The 21,111-nt window shown below is 43.5% G+C and overlaps 1 protein-coding gene across 1 annotated transcript in view; it reads right to left on the bottom strand.

Moving 5' to 3' along the window:
- Positions 1 to 2,668: 2,668 nt before the first annotated feature.
- LOC142959653 (LHFPL tetraspan subfamily member 6 protein) overlaps positions 2,669 to 21,111 on the bottom strand; it is a 37,644-nt gene continuing 19,201 nt past the window's right edge. The window contains exons 2-3 of the mRNA XM_076101034.1: positions 5,871 to 5,969; positions 2,669 to 2,787 (exon numbers count right to left, since the gene is read on the bottom strand). Coding sequence (XP_075957149.1) covers positions 2,669 to 2,787; positions 5,871 to 5,969 — 218 coding nt within the window. The remainder of the gene's footprint in view (positions 2,788 to 5,870; positions 5,970 to 21,111) is intronic.

Below are 21,111 nucleotides of genomic sequence, written 5' to 3'. Positions count from 1 at the left end.
ACTGTCTTCGTTCTCGTGCTGCAGACACTGCCCTTAAAAACAATTTACTCCACTGCCAGTGCATTCACATATAGTATATTACACAAGGCTGACAGACCACTATATTGCCATATACAGGCTCTATATTACAGCAGTCACGGCTCACTATCTTGCTATCCTGCAGCATTATCAATTAATAATGCAATATCTTTATGGAGATTGTTGTTATAGGAGCACAAAACCTTTTTTAAGCAGAGTTGCTCTTAAGGGCAGTAATTATCTCGCAAGGGTGCTGTCGAGGAAAGAAAACGAATTAGAAAGAAATTAATTGAGGCAGAATATTTAACTGGTTGAACTCTATAAAGGTGATTCAGTGCTTTCCCCCTAAAGCAATCCCCGCTAGTATAAGATTAAAACAGACAGAGCACAATTTAAGGCTTTTCAACTGACGCCATGCGATTGTGTTGCCTGTAACTTCAGCAGCATTCACTTTGTGGTATGATTTTTTTCTTGCTGGTTTTCCATATGTTTTATTCTTCTCATGCCATTTCCCTTCACGATTAAAGAAAATCAATTAGGAGAAGTAAGAAAAGAACATTCTTTTGCAGGCTATATTTCTGGATCCAGCTGCTAATTTGCAGCCTCAAGAGCTAATCCAGGAAGTAATCCTGCTGGTCTTCCCAAATCAGAAATGTAACGGAAAAAAGGTAATCCATGTCATTTTTAAATTGCATTTATTTTTTGGTTCCACTCATCCAAGTGATTGCATTTTGAACATTTGTATTAAATGCTCAAATGCAGGTTTGTAAAATGCTCTTAAAGGGCCAGTTCACCCAAATTATAAAAGAAAACGCAGATAGTTCTGCTTTTATTTGTCCTCTGTCAGAGTTTTCTGCCTTTACCCCAATATAGTGGTGGTCATTATAAACCAGTGTGTGGTCCTCACTCTATTAAAAATGATACTTTATAGTGCTCAGAGCGATCAGCAGCTCAAGTCATCTTTAATCAGTTACAGAAGTTGTAATATCCCTTTTACTCGGCAGCTGACAAGAGCAGCATGCACTTCCCACACATTTTGCATGTTTTAAGACAATCAGCCGCCTACGAGTAACAAGTAAGATTGCATCGTACAGCCTGTCTGTCAGTCTGAGGTACGGGTACTGATGCAAAGGAGGGAGCGCTCCAACGTAACCCCAATGTGTCAGCCTGTGCTGATGAGGCATCTGGTTGACAAATCGCGGGTGATATCAATCAGCACGGCAGATCAGACAGAGTGAGAGCGGAATGCAGAGGAGCCATGCTAACATATTAAACAGAGCAAGTACTGAGAGAGAAATTTCTCAAGTGAGGATGGAGGAGGGGGGGAGGAGCGGTGTTTCCAGTATCTGGGGACGCCGCGCATTGTGAGAAAACGGGCATGCTAATAATGAGGGCGAAATACTTGGAGAACAGCTGCATTGTAAATGAGCTGACTTTGTACACTGGAGCTTGGATGAATCTCTGAAGTGTTGTTTGCTAATCAAAGGAGGTAAAACGGAGAGGAACAACAAAAGGACTAAAAATAGGGACTGGAAAGCTGGGAGCAGCTCACATACAGCTGTGGTAATTGCTATGAAAAGGTTACCATTATTGTTATTCTCAGTGTGAAGGCAGGTGGAGGGACTCGGAGATAGCCCTTGACATTAAGCTGATGGATGCGCGGCTACTTCATGTCCCAGGGCGTGATTGCATCTCAGGCTTTGTCTGGAAGACTCGGACGCTTTGAAGTTGAGCAACCTGATCAAAAGGCAAATAATCTGACTAGAGGTCACGGGATTTACCTCATCAATAAAAGGGAAAAGTTAAATTCACAAGCGCTACCCGTCCTTATCCTCTTTATCGATTGAGGGGGGAGGACTCCCACTTGTAGTGAACACTACGGAGATCAAGAGGTCATGGGAAAAGCTTTTCAGGAATGTGAGACGAGGACTGTTCAGTTAACCTCAGGGCGTATTGTTCGACCGAAATAACTTTAAATACAACATTTCAATAAACATTTATTTACAAAACGAAAATAATGACAAAGAATACTTCGAAGAGTGGATACAAAACATGTGCTAATATGATAAAATACATTATCGTACACGACGTATATCATCTTATGAATGTGTTAAATAAACTATGCTTAGACTTTTGGGATCTGAACAGGTTGAGTCGAGGAAGCAGGCAGCCAGTGTTGGATTGCTTTACATTATAGGGATTATTGCATTTCAGTTTGTGTTTAAGGCAAGGATGAGACATGAAGAGGACACGGAAACACTTCACGTAACAACGAAGCAAGATGACTTTTATCTTCATCATCATCAGGGAACACTATTCACATAAACATCAATGACTGAAGAGGAGGAAGACAAAAAAAGAAAGAAAGAGAATACTCTTAAAGAAATGTAACATTTTTACAAATAGGATTGGTCCATACATTTTTCATTTAAGAACAGCTCTTGAGAGAAGAACAAGTTTTTCAAAGCCATGTGTCTTGCATTATGAAACAGTCCCTGCAGTTGTCAGACGAGTTGTGTCCCATGACGCACCATAACGACTTGGTGTCTTTGGTGCCTGATGTGCTGTACTGGTGCGAGTCCGCAGGGTCGGAGTCCTCTCGCTTTCCTCGTTTCGCCCGGGGTCTCTGCCTGGCCCCGTTTCCCTCCCGTCAGTACGGGTACTGCTTCTGCTTCTTCCCCGCGAAACAGGACAGCCAGGTGCACAGCAGCATGGCAGCCGCCGCCCCGGCCCCTGTGCAGTAATACGCCCAGCCGATCTGGCAGGAACCTGCAAGAGGAAAGCAGAAGATTCAGGGTGATATCTTTCCACCGTTGGGGCTTTTCTCCGTCCGTCAGTCAGCAGGAGATCTCCAAAAACCCATGAATGTATTTCAATGAAATTGGGATGGATAAGCCGTGGGCCAGGGAACAACTGATTCCATTTTTGGTTTCACCAGAGTGTCTGAAGAGTCCTGCACTGCTTACTCTACACTTTGGGAGTACTGCTCATAAATCTGGCATCACTTCTATAATAAACGGGGAAAACAATCTATAAAAGAGCTCAAGTTTAAAACGGTTTACTCCATAGAGATAAATAAACTGCAGGAGGATATAATACGTGTTTCTTATTCAAGTCATGTACTTGTAATGGTAAAATTGAAGTGATTAGAGACACTTTAGTTTTTAACAAGGCTTATTTCTTTTGGTTGTGCTCATAATTGTAATATCTCCACTTTTGTTGTCCTATGTACACAGAGTGCCCGTCCAAACGTGGTAACAACTGGCACTGGACCATAGTGTATGAATGGATAACTGAATGGTGATCCAGGTGTGGAATTTCCACCTTATACATGTTTGTGGTCATAAGAAGGATCTCACTAAATTCAAAAATTTTAAATGTTTGCAGAACATGTGGAAGTTAAGATGTTTGTCTTTTAGTTGTGTGTGTGTGTGTGTGTGCTGTGTATTAGTGAGCATGTATGTGAAGCTTACCGCCTACTGATAACATAACATGTCGGTTCATTTGAAAGGCTTTGCACTGTCTGCATCATAAGAATACTACAATATCTCTATTATTGCTTTCGATCAAACATTAACATTTTTGATTCAGTTTTACTTATACAGCCCAATATCATGAATCACAAACGCAGCACAGGACACCCTCTGTCCTTTTCGACCCTCGCTTCAGATGAGGAGTTGAGAGCAGAAAAAATGTCGTGAACTGCTTAACATTTTTGTTCAAGCCACAACATTTCCCTTCCTCTTGTGAAAAAGGGTCGGCATTGCTGAAACAAATGCACTGGACATAGTTAAACTTCATTTGCAAACAGACAAGTCTGGTCCGTGCCAAATGCTCTCTCACAGCACAGACCTTTGGAAAGCACACCAGAGGCAGAATGTGCTGAAAGTGAGCCAAAAGCTAGCCCAAATTAAAACATAAATGGCCTCCTTCTTTAATCCTCAAAAGGGATTTATGTGCACTATCAAAGAAGGATCTGACCTAAATCTGCCGCTAAATTTGGAAAAATGTTGAGATGACCATCAAGACTTCTCATTTGAAGAATCAAATTTTGGGGAGAATGTGTGATTGAATGTAGTTGTCTGACTAGCAGCCGGGCGGTAGGAGGAAGAGGCGTCTCATTAACGAATCATATCAGCTGCCTTCTCACTGCGGAAACCTGATTCAGCAGACAAAACTAAAAACACTTATTTCTCAGAGCCCCATTTTTTTTCTGCTGCAAATTTCTCTCACTGTCGGCATTACTGAAAATGAGCTTCCCCTCTTTTGAAAACGTGGCTGTAGTTCATTAACTATTAACATGATGTGGAGTATTCCATTTGAAAACATGCCAGGTCAAAGCAATGACTTGGATCTTCCATGCATTCATTCTGTAGGACATAGGTGTGATCATTTCCCCAACTCGTTCTTCTTCTTCTTCTTCATAGATTCAACATGCATGCAATTAATGTGTCCTGGCTGCAGCAACACTCAAAGCATTTGAATTACTAAAGTACCGACTGCTGTCTTCATGATTAATGAACGGAGTCTGCGTTCTGGCCCCGCTTTGTGTGAAATCCGCTGCTCTCGCGGCAGAACATGTCAGTCTTGTCATGAAACGAGACAGCAGTGAAGCTGAAACAACTGTGTTGCAGCTTAACAACAGGCTGAAGCAAAACGCACCTGTTAACAAATATTCATCGACTACTGATGCTCTGTCAAGTCATAACTTGTCCTTGAGAAGCATCGAGTAAAATTGACAGTAAAAACTAATGATTGCATTTTCACACTTGTGGGACTTCACGGAAAACGTCCCCCACAAAGTGACCATTTGTCTGTCAGTTACTCACCCCCTGTTACCGTGAATTCTTGTAGAAAACATTGTTTTTCTCGGGTGCCTCCATGGTGAACGGAGAATAAAAAAAACAGAGAAAAAAGGCTTGATGTAATTGAAGCAAATGGGGGCCTCTAAACACAACTCGTGCAGTATAATCCAAGTCTCATTTATCCAGTTTTATGCTCACTACTTCCCGAACACATGCATCTTCAATTGATCAAGACTTTTCTTCCTTTTATTGATTCTCTGTTCACCGTGGAGGCACGTGACAAAAACAACGTTTTTTTAATGATGATGAGTAATTGATATACAAATGGTCATTGGGGGGGTATTCTTCTATCTAGTTGTTTTGTAACAAGCTGTACTTATTCGTTCTGCAGTTACCCGGTTCAATGAGCACACAGAAGCTCTGCGTATCTTAATGTGTGAGGCAGAAAGTAGAAGAAAATAGGTCTAACTTCTTTAAAAAAGAAAAAAGATAGAAGTGGCAGAAACTCTGGCATGGCGGACGTTGATGATAATTGAAAGAGAAAGCAAATCTATGCGTACCTGATTACATAAGTAATGGTCTCAACAGCTCTATCAAAAATGTACCTTTGACATTTAATTAAAACATTACAATCACACCAAGTGATTTTTCTCCACTAAGTAGAGGATCAAACGCTAGTTGATTAGCATCAAATAAAAAAGAGCAGCTGCAGACTGAATAGCCCCTCCACCTGCCTAGCGTCTGATACAGTAGCATATTATTGTCTATCTATGAGATGCCAGCTGAATACAGAGCACCAATCTGGCTCCTGCTTTATTCTCGACACATATTTAGAGCTTTGAAACTCTGCAGAAATCGACAGCAGCTGGAGGTCCTGTTGACTTTTTACCATCCAGAAATAAAAGTCTTCTCAGTTTTCAGCCTTTTCATCCACAAAATCAGTTATCAGTTCTGGGACAGACAGATGTACACAGTCACGGTTGAAGCATCGGGGTGTGTGCTGTAGCTGTGTGTGTGTGTGTGTGTGTGTGTCTGTGGACATCTCACCTAGTTGAAACTGGTCTGAACTGTTGTTGCAGGTCTGCTGCACTTCCTCACTGTCCCATCCCAGTGGATAGAGTGCACAGCCAGATCCTATGAGCAGACCTGAGGATGAGAGAGAGAGAGAGAGAGAGAGAGAGAGAGAGAGTCAGCGATGAAGGAATCGCACCAACTTGACTGATCAGCGAAATAAGACTGGGGGCTGACAAGACAGTAAGGACAAACTCTCCCCGTCAAGGTGCTCACTCAGCTCCTTCAGGAAGGTCTGCATTGTTGGTTTTTTTTTTGCGAGACCTCGCCTAGGTGGGTTTTCATTATTTGAGAATCTTTTCATTAATGAGGTAGAAAAATGCAAAGCAGTGTGCTGTTTATTAATTAAAAACTGGGGTTTCGTGTGGATCCTCCCTCCTTCTTTGGTTTATGTTTTAATTAAAATGATTAAAAAGACAACAACGAGCTGCTGCTCTCGAATAGAGTGATGTCTGCGACCTCACCGCCGTGATTTTTTTTTATTGTTACCTTATCAACCGTTTCCAGCAGATACTGATGGGGGGTGGGCAGCAGCAGCTTTGACCCGTTCCAACAGTTTTACCTAACAAGCCTCAAATCCCTTTGTAAAATGACATGGATTGTGATTTCTAACACTCCATCATGTTTTTACCGCGACGAAATAAAGCACTCCTCTGCCAGCAGCTCATAAAAAAACCCCGCTGCAAATGAACAAGGAACATATGCAAATAGCTTGGTAATTTCTCACAGAGGCAACGGCAGGAAAAAAAACAAAAAACAAGCATCTTTTTGGTGCACAATAATTACTGTAAAACTCTGGAAAATCCTTGAGGGACTGCTTTATGTCAGTGATTAAAGAGACTTATGACTGCGCTTAAAGCTGCACACAGAGACAAGAGTAAAATCTAGTCAAGGCCATTCACATTAAGGATTAATATCCAGAATATTAGCCTACAGCCGGGTCTTGACAAGTTATTCCCCGGATGCCAAGGCCTGTCTCTTGAAATTACCCTGTAGGTGGCTCTGCCATCACATTAGCTTAATCCCCTCCGATGTGTCTACCCTGCTATCAGTTTTGGGATGTGAGGATGGCAGCAGAGGAAGAGAAGGCAAAAAAAAAAGCTCTGCCTTCCAACCTGATTAGCCCTGCCATCCAGGACTGACTCATTACATATAGGCCAAGATAACAAGCAGGAATTAATCCATATGCTAATGCAGATGGGCCAGACAAAGTGGCCAACATCAGAGGTGGAGTTGAAAAAGTGAAAAGGACATCTGTGTTTTTCCCCAGCCGCGGCCAAAAGGACGGAAAATGTCATCCGCTCGTTTCAGGGGAGAAAATAGTCTGGCTGATTATGGCACCTGTGGTAGAAAATCAATCCGGTGAAACTCTGGCATGTTGATGAGCATGAGGGGATAAAAAAAAAAAAGGTTCTGACCAAGTCTGTCGCTGCAGCTCAGGATCAGAGAGGATCCAGGGATTGTCAAACGTAACAACTCTGCCGTTTCTTCTTCAGCCCCTTGAGAAAACTTCAGGGGAGTTTCTGCTTCAGACCCAAAATTACAACCTTTAAGTAACACGGGGGCATTTGATGTAAATCCCTGTGCAAGCAGCCACCGTGGACCTCTGACGAACATAAAAACACTATTCTACAAGGTGCAGAAATGTGTTTCGGGAGCAAGCGAGCACACACACACACACAGTCTTCAAAAAATATTCTAAGTTATATAATGTTCGAATGTGTTTTGATTCAAATTTGTAACAGTAAAGACTGTAAAGCATGCGAGCATGATAATGTGCTCATGATTAATATTTAACCAACTCAAAAATTCCCTTTCAAGTGTAATGCAGAGAGATACAGCAGCATGCAATCAAATTGAATTTCCTTGCAGCACACGGGAGGGGAAATAATGCAGCGCAGAATGTGGCTTTGTTTCCCAAAGACATTATTATTCTATTCCGCAAACTGTAATATTTCCATTTGACAAAATCAAGAGAGATTCATGGGGATTCACAGTCATTCTTTGATTAGCCCATTTGTTAAAATGATGAAAACCATAAAGAGCTGCTGCTCTGTAGCACCTCGGAGGGAAGAACGGGGGAAGGAAAGACGTCAGTGAATAGTTTCCACATAGATGATGATGATGATGATGATGACATGGAACGCTGAAAATCTAAGACTATACAGACAGGAGGGAAAATACTGCCACAACAAAGACAAAGGCTCAGTTCCATTGTGCGACCACAACAACAGAATCAAAGGTGTCTGGGTGAACTGCCAGTCTTTTCTGTTGTTTTGGGCGATAGACTCACTGAGCCTGCGACACTGCAGTGGGTGAAATCAATGCGAGCACTCACATGTTACCATGACACTGTGGAGACAGATACTGCGTAACACTTTCACTGTGGGAGCAGATAAAAAATATATATAAACACATCGCCAAGGTGTAATTCAATACCGTATCATACGTGGCCCTACATTTCTCTTTTGGCTTTTTCTTTCTTTTTTTTTTGTGTGTCACGATAGTTAATTCCGTCAAATCCCATCCTCCACACTCACTATGTGGGTTATTGAGAACCAGAGGTAGGAAGGCTGGTGACTGGGATGTGGGACACAGATTACCAAGAATGGAAAATGTTCTTTCACACACATAATGTTTATGAGGCAAGCTGCTCGAGAGAAGTGTGGACCGGTGAGAGGCAGCTACCTCGGGCTCTGATTCTCCATGCGTGCTGTTGGAGACGGATACTTCCCGGCCTCCTCATTTCCTGAGCTGACACAGATGCATCCCGATCTGCACAAACAATCAGTTGGGGATTTGTGTCATTTAGCGCGTGGTTGTCAGCTACGGCAGTGCTTCTCAACCTTTTTGGCTTGTGACCTCTTAGACCAAGGCCTTCTCCTGACCTCCCCTCACAGTGTGAAGACACTTGTTTCATGTAATGTGTTTTTGTTCCCCCCCCCCCCCAAAATGTATTGACCTAAATCTGGTGTCCTAACTTGAAAACCACTGCTAGCGGACACGCTACAATCACAAGCACTAAACCACATGCTAGACTTCATAAGATAAGAAAAAAATGATCCCCTTGGGGAAAAATTGGTTCACTGTAGCTGAATATAGAGAAGAGCAAAAACACAAGTTAAATGAGAACACTGCAATTGGAAATTGACAAATAAAACTCTTGGATGTTATGTAAAAACAGAAAACAGTGAAGTGCAAATGGCCAAAATGAAAACAGCCATATTGGCTTCCACAAATGTTTCTTCGCTTTACCCAAACCTCAGAGAGGTTCTCTCTTCTCCTGCAGACAACATGATCAACTTCAACGAGCGGCTCCACTTTTCTGTGAGCAGGCGGCCGCCTCGTGATGAAATCATTGCAGAACTCCACTTACGCTGCCATGAGGATTGTAGTGAAACAAGTCACAACAAGGCTGTTACTGCAGAGCAGTAATGCAGCGACTACATCACACTGTGGAACAGACGGACAGAAAAGAGCAAAATCTGCCGTCACCTGCATCCGCGGCCGCCCCGTGCGCCTTCCACGGTTGTTGTTAAGAATCAAAACAACGAGTTTCCCTTTAACAGCATCGCCCGCGCCGTCGGGTCAAACACAAAGATGCCCCCCGGTCTTTCTGGGAGATCGGCAGAGGTTAAAGTGCCGCTCTATCAACACGGGCCAGGGAGGTTTGTTTGTTTACTTTGCTGCTTTCTGCCCACAGCCGCTGTTTGTGAAACCTTTTTCCTGGAGTCTTGTTTCAGTTGCTATGGCAGCCAGCTGATGCTGATGGTCTTCTCTGACGGAGGAGGTGAGCAGGATGAGGGTCAGAGAGCGCGTGCAGAACCTAAGAGGCCTGACAACTTATTCACATATTGAGTTTTATCACGACTATCTCAGGCGTAATAGCTCCTCTGAAGGGTTATTCTATGAACTGGGATATAGTTCAGATGAATGGACTCAACCAAATACAATCAGTCCCACATATCATGTTTTCAATCCATAGAATCTGCTCCCACACAGTGCACTTTCTCCTGCGCACCGTTGCCTCGTATTTCATCATCGTAGTTGAGCTCACTTTTGAAATGGCTCTAAAAAGCCCACAGAGTAATGCTTTGTTCCATCGGAGCTGCTCCATTGTTCCCCCGTCCATTTCTTCTGTCGGCGCTTTTTACCTGAATGAAAAACTGCCCCCTTTTCATATCCCCCACATTCTCTGATTTAGGGAGTGCTGATGCCCTTTGTCAAGCTTTCCTGCTCTCTGTCAAGAAGCAAGGCATTTCTTCACCCTCCCCTCCTGCCTCGAGACAATAACATTCAAGGTTATCATTCAGAAGGCCAAAGAGGACGGGGAGAAAGGGCAGCCGCCGCTAAGCTGGAGAGAATTTTGGTGGCCGGGGGAATTTGAGCGGGGATGTGCCTGAATGGGCCGGCTTCATGTAAGACATTCCCTTTTGGTTATTGGACGATCAGCTGACAGAGAGACCCACACCCGGGAAGGCGGTTTTACAGAAACGTGTTAATATCACAAGGAAAAGGTTGAATACTAAATGGCTAGTTTGAGTTATGAACCTACATTTTTTCAGTGCTCAGTTTTAATTATTATACACAGGTATACCAGTTGCTCTTCTGTGGTATTTCTGACAAAGTAGCTGCTCAAGCAGTGTTTGCTGTCGTATTAAACCCCACTTGCTAATACCGTGGTTACCCTGGGTGTCGATTTGGATTACAAATGCCCCCAAAAAAGACATTTTGTGCAATTATCACACGTTATATGGTTCCTCGCATGTAATTGATGGATAAATATGATGTATTTAATATGACATTGTAAACATGTTTATGTTATTCTGAGATTTAATTCGAGGAAGCGACAGGTTCTGAGTCCCACGGTGTCACTTCAGCCCAAACAGCCCATGTGACTGATCTGTCAACAGCGCCATCCCTGCATGTCGAGGCATGTTTTTTTTTTTTGTTCTCCCTTCACTTGAAACACAAGGCACACATCAGCATGTACCGCTCACATTCCTGCTTTTCTTGCCATGTGTTGCTGCTCTCTGTCATTCAAGTCGGATCACTGCAGTCGTTTTTCAAACGGGCTTACTCCTGTGTGAGCACTTTTCACCGTCGAAGCTCAGTGTTTTCATGTGGGCGAGACGGACATCAGGAGATTCAGTTGAACCGTTAGATTCTGGAGCTCTGAGAGATGGAGGATGAGGGGGGGGGGGGGGGGGGGATTTAAAGAGAGTATGTGGAGTACGTGTGATATGTGATGTGCAAAGTGATGCAGATGAATACTCGCTGCAGCCTGTGGCTGGCTTTCAAGCCTTATTCAGCCAATATTCGACTTGTTTTTCTTATCAGTGTTAGTTTTCTAAACTGCTGTGGGTTTTCTGCACAGCCCTCCCCATGAGATAATACCTCAATCATCCAGTTGAACGAGAGGTGTGTTCATGGTGAAGATGTTTTTCTGGTTGAACGATGTTTCCTCCCAACTGTGAAATCTCCAGATAGGTTTCCCACTGTGTGGTGGGTGACCCACACATTAGATCTTCCAGTCTTGCAGTCTTCAGTTAAGTCCGTTGAATATCAAACACAGTGAAACTGTATTACTGACCAGGCCGGTGAGAGCAGGGCTCTGTGACAAACCGGCTCCACACCATGCTTTGACTTTTCATTCAGAGTGTGACCATCCTCTCCGTGACCAATTTCTGCCTCTTCCCTCTGGAATCTGCTACCGCCGGCCCGAGAAAAGGTCAGACAGTTACAAACAGTCCCTTTATTCCAAGCAGCCGTCAAAGGACTTAACAAGACGCATTGTTCTTGTGAGGCCTGCATGGTAATATTTCCATGTCATCCTGCAGACAGACCGTCATGTTTTTCACTTGCCGTTTTGGCATCGCGTCTTATTTCATCTGTATTATCAGTTTCCCTCTGGGACTAATTAATAACAAACTGAACCTAACTGTTTTAAACAGCCATCAGCACAATAGGCGCAGTGTTGTGGTCCATCAAGTTCACATTTTTGTGAAGTTTTGCTATGTCAGGGTTAGGGTTGGCTCTAAAAAAGCATCTCTCTCTTACTATATAGATCTCATATTAGCCTTTTTTCACTCCAGGGACTTAAGCTATTGTTGTTATTTCTGCTTTTATTGCAATTGCTTCGTGCACGCTTTGGAGAGGCTAACTAACTAGCTGAGGAGGCGATGCTAAATCCAGGTGCGTTCAGGCACTGCTAGCATTGCTGCTGAATGTTATTCGACGAGAAAATGTGAACGCTTAAAAGCTGTACCAAAGGGTTGGGGTGTTCGACACAGCAACACAGGAGAGCAGCAGAGCAAACTGGAAAACATGACGTGATGCAATGCACTGGACGCTGTATTTTCTATGATCGGAACACACATTTCAAATGTCAATATCCAATCCATCATGTTCATGTAATTGTAGGAATCCAAAATCGTGATCGCGATTAATATTGATTAATTAATTGTGCAGCACTTAGAAGTTGAGATTGTGGAAAGGTTATGGTTACTGTCAAAGGTGAGACTATGTTAAATATTACATTGGCCTTCTTCTTGGCCTGCTCCTTGGGAATATATAATCTGACAAAGTGATGTACAGTATGTTGCTGGTTTGTTGGCTTGTGCCACTCTCCTGTAACACGGTCTCATTTCATTCCATGTCCACCCATCAGTCACCTTCCCTGGCCCCCGGGCGGAAAGAGCAGCTTGTGTTGTATTGATCTGTTTCAGTGCTTTCGCTACAGGAATTCTGTCAGGAGCCGGCCTTATCTAATCACACCGTTCATTTGTCACACAGTTTCCGCGGCTACAACCGGTAATTAATAAACACAGCAATTACCAGAGCAAAATTAACTTCTGGTTCATTAAGCAGTGGCCGATTATTAAGCAGGAAAGAAACAACAACGACGGGTCTACAGCTCAGGAGCACAGCACATTGCATAAAGATGAAACTGGGGGGGGGGGGGGGGTGGATCTAAATACTTAGCAAATAACTTTCAAAAGACAACGTCTTCCGGACGTGTGGGGAGAATGAGCTCTTCGCACGAGGGTGCAGATATTTCCTGTATGTCTCACTCTTTCCAGCTACAGACCCACGCCTCCCTGCGACCTCAACCATGGCTCCTCTGATCTCATGTTGCAGATTGGACATTCTTCCCCCTCCTTTCAGTTACGAGGAGAAGTCAAATAAGAGGCGGGGACGGGGCAAAACAAGGGAAAGAATTCAGCAGGATCTGAGGGAAATTCCTGCTCTTGTTTTTCCAAAAGAATTTCACCCGTCTCTTGTAAATGTCGCCACTCCTGTGCAAGACAGCAGAAACAATGAGCTCATGTATGTCAGTAGGCTAAATGAGAAATTCTGCCATGTCAAGACCACCTGACTGCCGCACTGGTGTTAATTTGATGCCTTGTTTTTTTTTTTTCACTCAAGTCAGGGGGAAAGATTAGCGTTTGCAATATCTTGCAATATTTTAATGACTTATTATCATTGTGAGGCTTGGCGGCAGGGCGGTGACAATAAGCTACTTTACTTGCACATGACAAAGATAGAGTCAAAGCCAACAGTTTTTTGTCCAGAATTTCACTCATTTAGAAAAATCAAAGTATGTTGAAAAGCACGCCTGAAAGGAAATATGAGCACCGTCTACACTACAGACTGTTATACAAATCAGCATGCTCGTCTGCAATTCCGGTGTAAAAAAGTGAGGGCTGTTCAATTCATCAGAGAGGCGAGTGAAGAGGAAAAAGTGTGAGGAGAACAAAGCCAAATACCTCCTCAGGGTAGGATCCACTTGATATGGTCCTACAAGTGTAGCTCTTCTAACTGGGTCATGTCTGATGTGTTGAGCAGCACCTCCTCCTCCTCCTCCTCCTCCCACTGACAGAAAAGCACGACGGTATAGGCCACGTGTCCAAAAGTCAGCGTACATCTACAGCGATGCGTTCATGCTTTAATTACCCTTTACAATGAGCATGCCAACACAAGGCCTTCTGGGAGAAGAGGGGAAATCAAAGACACCGCAATCTTAATATTCCTCTTAATAGCATCCAAATATGCGATGAATGTTTTAGTGTCTTTCACAGATTCCGGCAGACATCAAAATCCCTCTCTGACAGCATGGGCTCATCATGTGAGCGGCTCCATACTGCAAACACAAAGAGCCTCCTTTCAAAAGACAATGCAACGCTTCAGGGATCGAGGAAAAACTGACTCCCACTGCCAAGTGTACAAAGTACTCCATAGCGTGTGTTTAAAGCGGCGGCCCTATGCATTCTATGCAAGTCTTCTGGGACACACAGCAGGCAAGCTTATTACCCCTGGGGAGCGAGTTTACTTCCCAAACTCCCAGAAATCAATCATTCCCTAAACTAACAGGTCACTTCTGCTCCCAGAGTTTCATTGTGTGGGTGTGCTGTGAAAACCGTTCTCATTCTAAAGCCCTGGAAAGGTTGTAATACCACCAGAATATAACCTGAGACACGACAACACTCAAAAACAAAGCACAAATCTGAAGTAGTAGATTTTCTTTATACCAACTTTAAAAGTACATTTTCAATTTTTTATGATTTAAATGTTGGTAATTTTGGGAAATGAGCCTATTTGCTTTCTTGCTGAGAGTTAGATGAGAAAATCAATACCAGTCTTATTTCTGCACAGTGAATACGAAGCTATGAATATGAATACAAAGATTAGTAAAAGGGAGAAACATCTATCCTAGTTCTGTCCAAAGATAACTCACTAATGCACATGTTTTATCTTGTTTGCTGTGTAGTGACTCGTGGATTTTAGTCGGAGGATGTTACCATAAACAATCGGCTAGCTGTTTTTTCTCTCTTTATGCTAAGCTAAGCTAACTGTATGCCTGCACAGTAGCTCTATATTTAGAGACGCGAGAGTGTGGATCTTTTACATCCAACCCCGCTGCAAGAAATGTCAAACTATTCTTTTAGGTGGACATTTTCAGACATTTCTGATGTTTCTGAAACTGCTGAAAATCACGAAGGCTCCTGTTTTAGAGTTGTTCTTACTTTTGTATATATGTAGAAAGATAAATATTACAGGATGAAGCTCAAGTGGCTCCGCTCTCATCACATGCTGTTATCGTGACATTTGAGAGGCCGCGAGGAAGAGGAGAACAGTGGAAATGAGAGCACATTATGTAACATGTCAAGTAATCTGTGAGCAATACAATAGGGCATTACAATGGAGAGGCACAGATCAGGTTGTGCCGGGCTGCGTGTGCTTTTGATGTTTTTGTATGATATTGAATTGGTATTGTGATCCTACATAATCACATAATATCTGGTTTATTCTGTCCGCTCGAGGATGAAAAGCTATTTCTGCCCCGCTGATTCGGCAGATTGAATCTAAACAGATGTCAAGAAAAGGCTACCAATTCCATTTCATATGAAGATTTACCATTGTCTTCCATTTTTATGTTGCCATGCCATCACTGACAGGCTGGTAAAAAGAAATGAGGTGAACAGAAGCGGATGCTGTTGTGTTGAGATAAACGTTTGTGATGCCGAATCCTTGTCTTCTCAACAGTGATGTTAGGGAGTCCTTTGAACCCACGCGTAATGAAATAACATCGACAATAAAATTTATTTCGCTGATTGTGTGGAAAAGACACATGACAGTGTCATTTGTTTATTTGTCCATGGTGGTAAAAATGCCTGGTTTGGTGAAACATGACGAAATGCGCCTCAGGGTTTTTTCCACACCGAGGATTATTTTTACCACTTGGTCAGGGCACTGGTTAAGTGTGATGACCTGCTTCTTGTTTAGACAGGCATGCCCATTAAAGCATCATCTTGATTAACAGTTTGTACTTTTGTTAAGCCCCGAGGCAAACTAAGTCAAAAACATTGAAGGTGAAGAAATAAAACCAGCTGCATCAGTATATGAAGCCATGACAAATGTGAACCAAAAGGGTTAGTGGGCAGAAAATGAAGCAGTTTATATGGGTAATTACAGAGCATACAGAAAAACAACCACAATTACCATTATTTACTCCTGTGTCCACTTTGGAACAATGTGGGAAAACCACGATGTAATGCAGAATGAACAACGGTTTATCCAGTATCCAGCATGATGTGTTTCTAATAAAATGAGAACTTAAAAAAAAAAAACTAAAACAAGATGGTGCCCTGGTTTCTTTTGACTCTGCTTCAAACAACTCAGACTTAACACCTCTATTACACTCCAGCCTCGCACAAACACATGGCTTCAATCAAGCTGCAGGGATTCATGTCATGCGAGTCAGTGGCTGGCATGAATCCAGAGATTATAGCATGGGAGCAAGGACGAATGAAAATCAATAGTTCCCCGAGTCCTTTGCAAAACTGCCTCTCACTGAGATGTTTCAAAGAGAGAGAGAGAAAAAAACAATATATATCTGCAGAAAGGAACAGTTGCTATTTAAGCACCAGTGGTTTTCGTCCTGCAGCCAGGCTGGTTCGAGTGCGTTTCCACTCCTATTGTCTCACGCTCAATTCACACGGGACTAATAGCACAGTATGTTCATGCAATTCATCAATTAGCACCATACCTCAAAGCATGAGGACCAGGAAATGAAACGTTGGATACAAGTCTGTAAAGTGAGTCCTTTTTTTTTTTTTTAAGTTCGTCATTATGCAAAGCTACACTTCCAAATTGCCTCCCAAAACCAAGTTCCACAGTTTCCACTACTGCCTCAAGTGTTTTTTGAAGTGCAACATTTTTGCCTCTTAAAGAAAAAGACACCTTTTAAAGCCAAGAACAAAATCAATTTGCGTGAGATTAGGACGTATTACCCGGGGACCTCTGACTTCACCGCGATGGGGCAGGTCATTTTTTTGTGTGCTTAAATTACGACCGTGGCAGACTCACATCGGGATTAAAATCATCTAGGATCTGCCTCAATTATACAAATCACTTCCCAACCTCAGGTTCTATCAGTTTCGTGCAAATAGAGCTTTACAAAGTTCCATCAGTATTCATGAACATGAACGAGCCGTTCTTCAGAAGCTTAAAATTAGATAAAACTTCGGTCTGCTGCGCTGACGGTGATTAGAGATCAACTTTGTGGGACGAAACTGTGAAACTTCGCAGCCAAATTAACTTTGTGTCATTAAAGGGCTCTCGGTGATGAGGCAGAAAAGTTCGCCTGCAGTGTAATGTCACGTGTCCACAAAGGCTCCCATTCACTGTCATGAGAGCCCGGGCCACAATACGTCTCCTGATTGAATCAGTTCGAGTGCATGCGGCTCTGAGAGGGACTTGTTCCTGCTCTCAAATTACGACTGAATAGTCCGAGATCACAGGTCATTGCATGTGCAAACTCTTTATCCTCATGGATGAATCTTTTTTTCTTGCATGTTGATCATAGCACCGTTACTGTAGCCTCGCGGTGACTGAATAGCCTGACGAGGGCTGTTGTGAATGTACCGCTGGACATTTCAGTGCGAGTCAGTCTGATGGATTGAGCCATAAAGTGTTTGTCCGTGGGGCTAACAGGACTCGGATAAAAGATTAGGAGTCCGTTGAGTCTTGATTAATGCTAGAGGATATAACCTCTGGCCAGTGGTGCTGAAATATTTATGCAAACAGGGGCTCGGCGGCGAAGTGTACGCACACTGAATTGGAGCGATTTGAAGCCAGTGAGGACGAAACAATCACAGGGTATCCCCGGGAGGCAAGCGCAATCAAAACAGAATTGTCACAACTCCATAATGAGGCAAACAAGCGCATTAACAGGCAGATGAAGTAGGACAGCAACACAACACAGACTAGATGAAAAGACACAGCCTAAAGGCAAGAAATTACATTTTTCCCTAAATCAGAAGGAGTGTGATGACGGCAGGGGGGGAGAAAAAAAATTCCTCTGCATATTAATAGAGGACCATGTCCGTGTTAAACCCTGCCCCACCCCCTGGACTTAGGCTGCCTGATTAGCATTCAGTGAATTCATTAAGACACAATTGCTGGTGTCTGGGAACATGGGAACTCTTGATGGAGGAGAGGCTGAGTTCAGCCCACTGGGTAAGTCCCTACAGAAATAAAAAAAACTAAAAACGCTCCATCCCCCAAACCTGAAGGTCACCATGTCCTTACTCAGCGACTGATCTGATGATCACAGGCTGACAGCAGTTGTGGGGCTCTGCGTTAGGTTCTTTACATGCGGTGTTGTTGCCAGCATGCAAAGATCCGCACCGTGCCGGAGAAAACGGTAAATGTGAGTGTGACTTTTGGCTTGATTGTCCCCAAAGGCAATCCCCTACAATTCATCACCCAGGAGGGAGCGTTGTTGTGCGGCGTTATAATAAAGTGTTTGTCCTCGTAAGCTGGAAAAAATAATAATACATAAACGAGATCAGACTTTGTAGCCCGTAAACCATCCATCCCTCAAAGGTGGCAACCACACCCCCACCTCCACAACTATTAAAATCAATGTGGAGATGAATGAACAGCATAAGCCAGTGGTGGTGGTGGTGGGTGGGTGAGGGGGGCACCTGGTAGAAAACTCTTCCGGCTGCTCCAGTGGTTCATAAGTTAGGGAGGCGAGCTTTGGTCTCGTCCCAGAAAAAAACGGTGATGAATCATTCCTCAGGGAAGCACTTACACACTTCAGCCAGTTTAATGAAAAACACCAAAAAACCTGTCCTGCATGAAAGCCTCACAATAATAAATCACTGGCGAGGAGAAAAATATTGCATACGGCCGCGGTGCACAAACCCAATAGAGTTTGGCTTAACTCTCCTCTCGCTGCTGGACTGTCAGTCGTGTGTGTTTCTTCCACCCAGCTCGTTATCAATTTGACCTGCAGCTCCAAATACAAATCCTTATGTCATCACTTCCTACGTCCGAAAATGATTTGAAATTGTGAGAGAATTATCAAACAGAGGCAAAAACACTTGAATGCTGCAATTCGGGCTTCTCTGTGTCGCTGAGTGGTCTCTTGATGGCTGGGGAAAGATCATTTAACCGCACAAGTACTCGCAATAAAACTAATTACCATTAAAAAAAACTAAAAAACAAAGGAGAATAATACGAAGAGCAGCCCTGGCAGTCCACAGTTCTCGTTCCAGAGAGAAATCTGTGCCATATCCTGGAGCTTATTTCTGTTTTTTCTCCACCACAATGAGGAAGCAAGACTTTGATCATCCACTGCACTGTATCTCACTCACCAGGAGAAGAGGAAAAACAGAGTCAGGGCATAAAAGTTGGGCGTTGCACAGAGGGTAATGCAGAGCAGAGGAAAATGAGGTGAACTGTCATGAAAAGAAAAGCAGAAAACCTCCAGCCGTTGCAACGCACTTGACAGCAAACCACGCCGCTGAAGCAATTGTCAAACAAAACAAATTGCTGATCCTTTCCTGACACACAGAGCGCTCTCCGGATTGTCACGAAGAGTGGAAATGAAGTTGCCAGGGACAGAGACTGCCATGGATGGATCACCAACATCAGGATTAACTCTGACTTAATGGTGGTGGTGTGTGTGTGTGTGTGTGTGTGTGTGTATGTGTGTGTGTGTGTGTGTGTGTGTGTGTATGAGTGAGCTCAAGAGGTATCAGTTCACATCTGAGAATTAAATCATAAATGCTCGGGTATTTGCGGCCTCTTCGTCCAAAAAGCGATTGGAATTCCTTTGCACAACGTTCAGTCTTTGTCATGGAGCCAAAGTTAAAATGGGCTTCCTCTCAGCAGAGACCAACGTATTCTGTCTCAAAAGATTTCCTTTTGGAGCCCAGGCATTGGCAGGCACATAAGCACAAACGTGAGCGGGTCGATAAACACACCCAGGGAGCGCGCTTTCATTTAGGAAGGAGGGAGTGCTTTCAAAAAATTCTGCCGACGGGGGTTAAGAGAAAATACAGAAGAATGAAGGGGAATCTGCGCTGGCTGTAAATGCATTTTGAGGTGGACAGGAACTGATACCGCAGCAACAACAGCTGAACACATCTGTACTCCATTCAAGTTCAAGTCAAAAGAAGGAAAAACCTATTTGATGCATTTTGAAATCTCTAAATCATGCCTCTATGTTATTCCATTCTGTGTGCTGGATCAGGTATTTGAAGAGTAAACACTGCAGAATAACAAAATGACATACAGTATATTACTTCTTACAAATCCATCCTTATAAAAAACAACTGTTTTGTTTTGACAAAATGTCCACAGAAAAACAGATGGTAAGCATTAGCTATAAATCACACTATAACACAGTGACACTAATGCAAGAAGAAGTAAAAACTGCAAAGGGAGATATATATATATACGAGAGGTATTCCACAGGAAACAGCAACAAAGAAGGGAGTGTGTTCCTGTGCATGCGAGTGTGTGTGCGCGATATGTTGCAAAGGTAGCCATTACCGCTGAGTGTAGCAGCAATGGGATTACTGGTACCCGGAGGGCACAGATGGCACCTAAATCCTGTGAGTCGCTGTGAAAAGGTCATACACGTAACACCTACTCACCCCTAGTCCACCGCCGCTAACAGATTCCTCGGGCTGGTTTGCTTGGTCGGGGCTTTTAGTCCCTCATCAATCCTCTGAATGCTCCACAATCATTCTTTTCAAGTGTGTAACGGGGAGACGAACAGGAATGCCTTGAAAATGTCACACGGCGGCGGGCCTGACTCGCTCATTGACGACATCGTGGCAATGCCTGTACTCAACACGAAGCTTGTGGCGTTTTGGGGGGAAACTGATTTTTATCACAGCTCTTTTGTTACCATGTTTAATGGGACAGGAGAGGGAGAGGGAAGAGATCCAGAGTGATGTATTAAAAGACATTAGTCTTTATGGCTGTGCCGGGAACAAATGAATTGCTTTGCACCTTGTGATTTAGTCTGAAGGTCAGTTTTGACCCTTTCCACTCTCCTCCCTCTCATTTATTCGTCTCTGTCATACCGCATGAGCTAATGCTAGGTCTGTTGTTTTTTTGCATCGCAAGCAAGGAGACTCGCATTCCTCTTCCGTCTTGTTTTGCCACACTGCTGTGTCTGTGTATTTCCTGCCACCATACGGCTGCATCCTCCCCAGGCGCTGGCTCTTTCACCAACACCATATGGCAAGGCCAACGAGACAGGCAGCGCTCCGCAAGACTCTCACAGCGCCTCCGTTATCCCTGTTTTATATGACGGATCCGATTGCAGAGGGTTATTGCTGCGTAGAATACACATGCATACCAACTCGTAAAGAATCGGAGCACAGAAAGGCAGCAGAGCAATTATAACGCA

Source organism: Anarhichas minor, unplaced genomic scaffold, assembly GCF_050575085.1.
Source record: "Anarhichas minor isolate MPS153535 unplaced genomic scaffold, ASM5057508v1 ptg000026l, whole genome shotgun sequence".
Classification (NCBI taxonomy): domain Eukaryota; kingdom Metazoa; phylum Chordata; class Actinopteri; order Perciformes; family Anarhichadidae; genus Anarhichas; species Anarhichas minor.
Note: the sequence above shows the minus strand (reverse complement) of the source record. Positions and strands in the feature narration are given on the sequence as shown.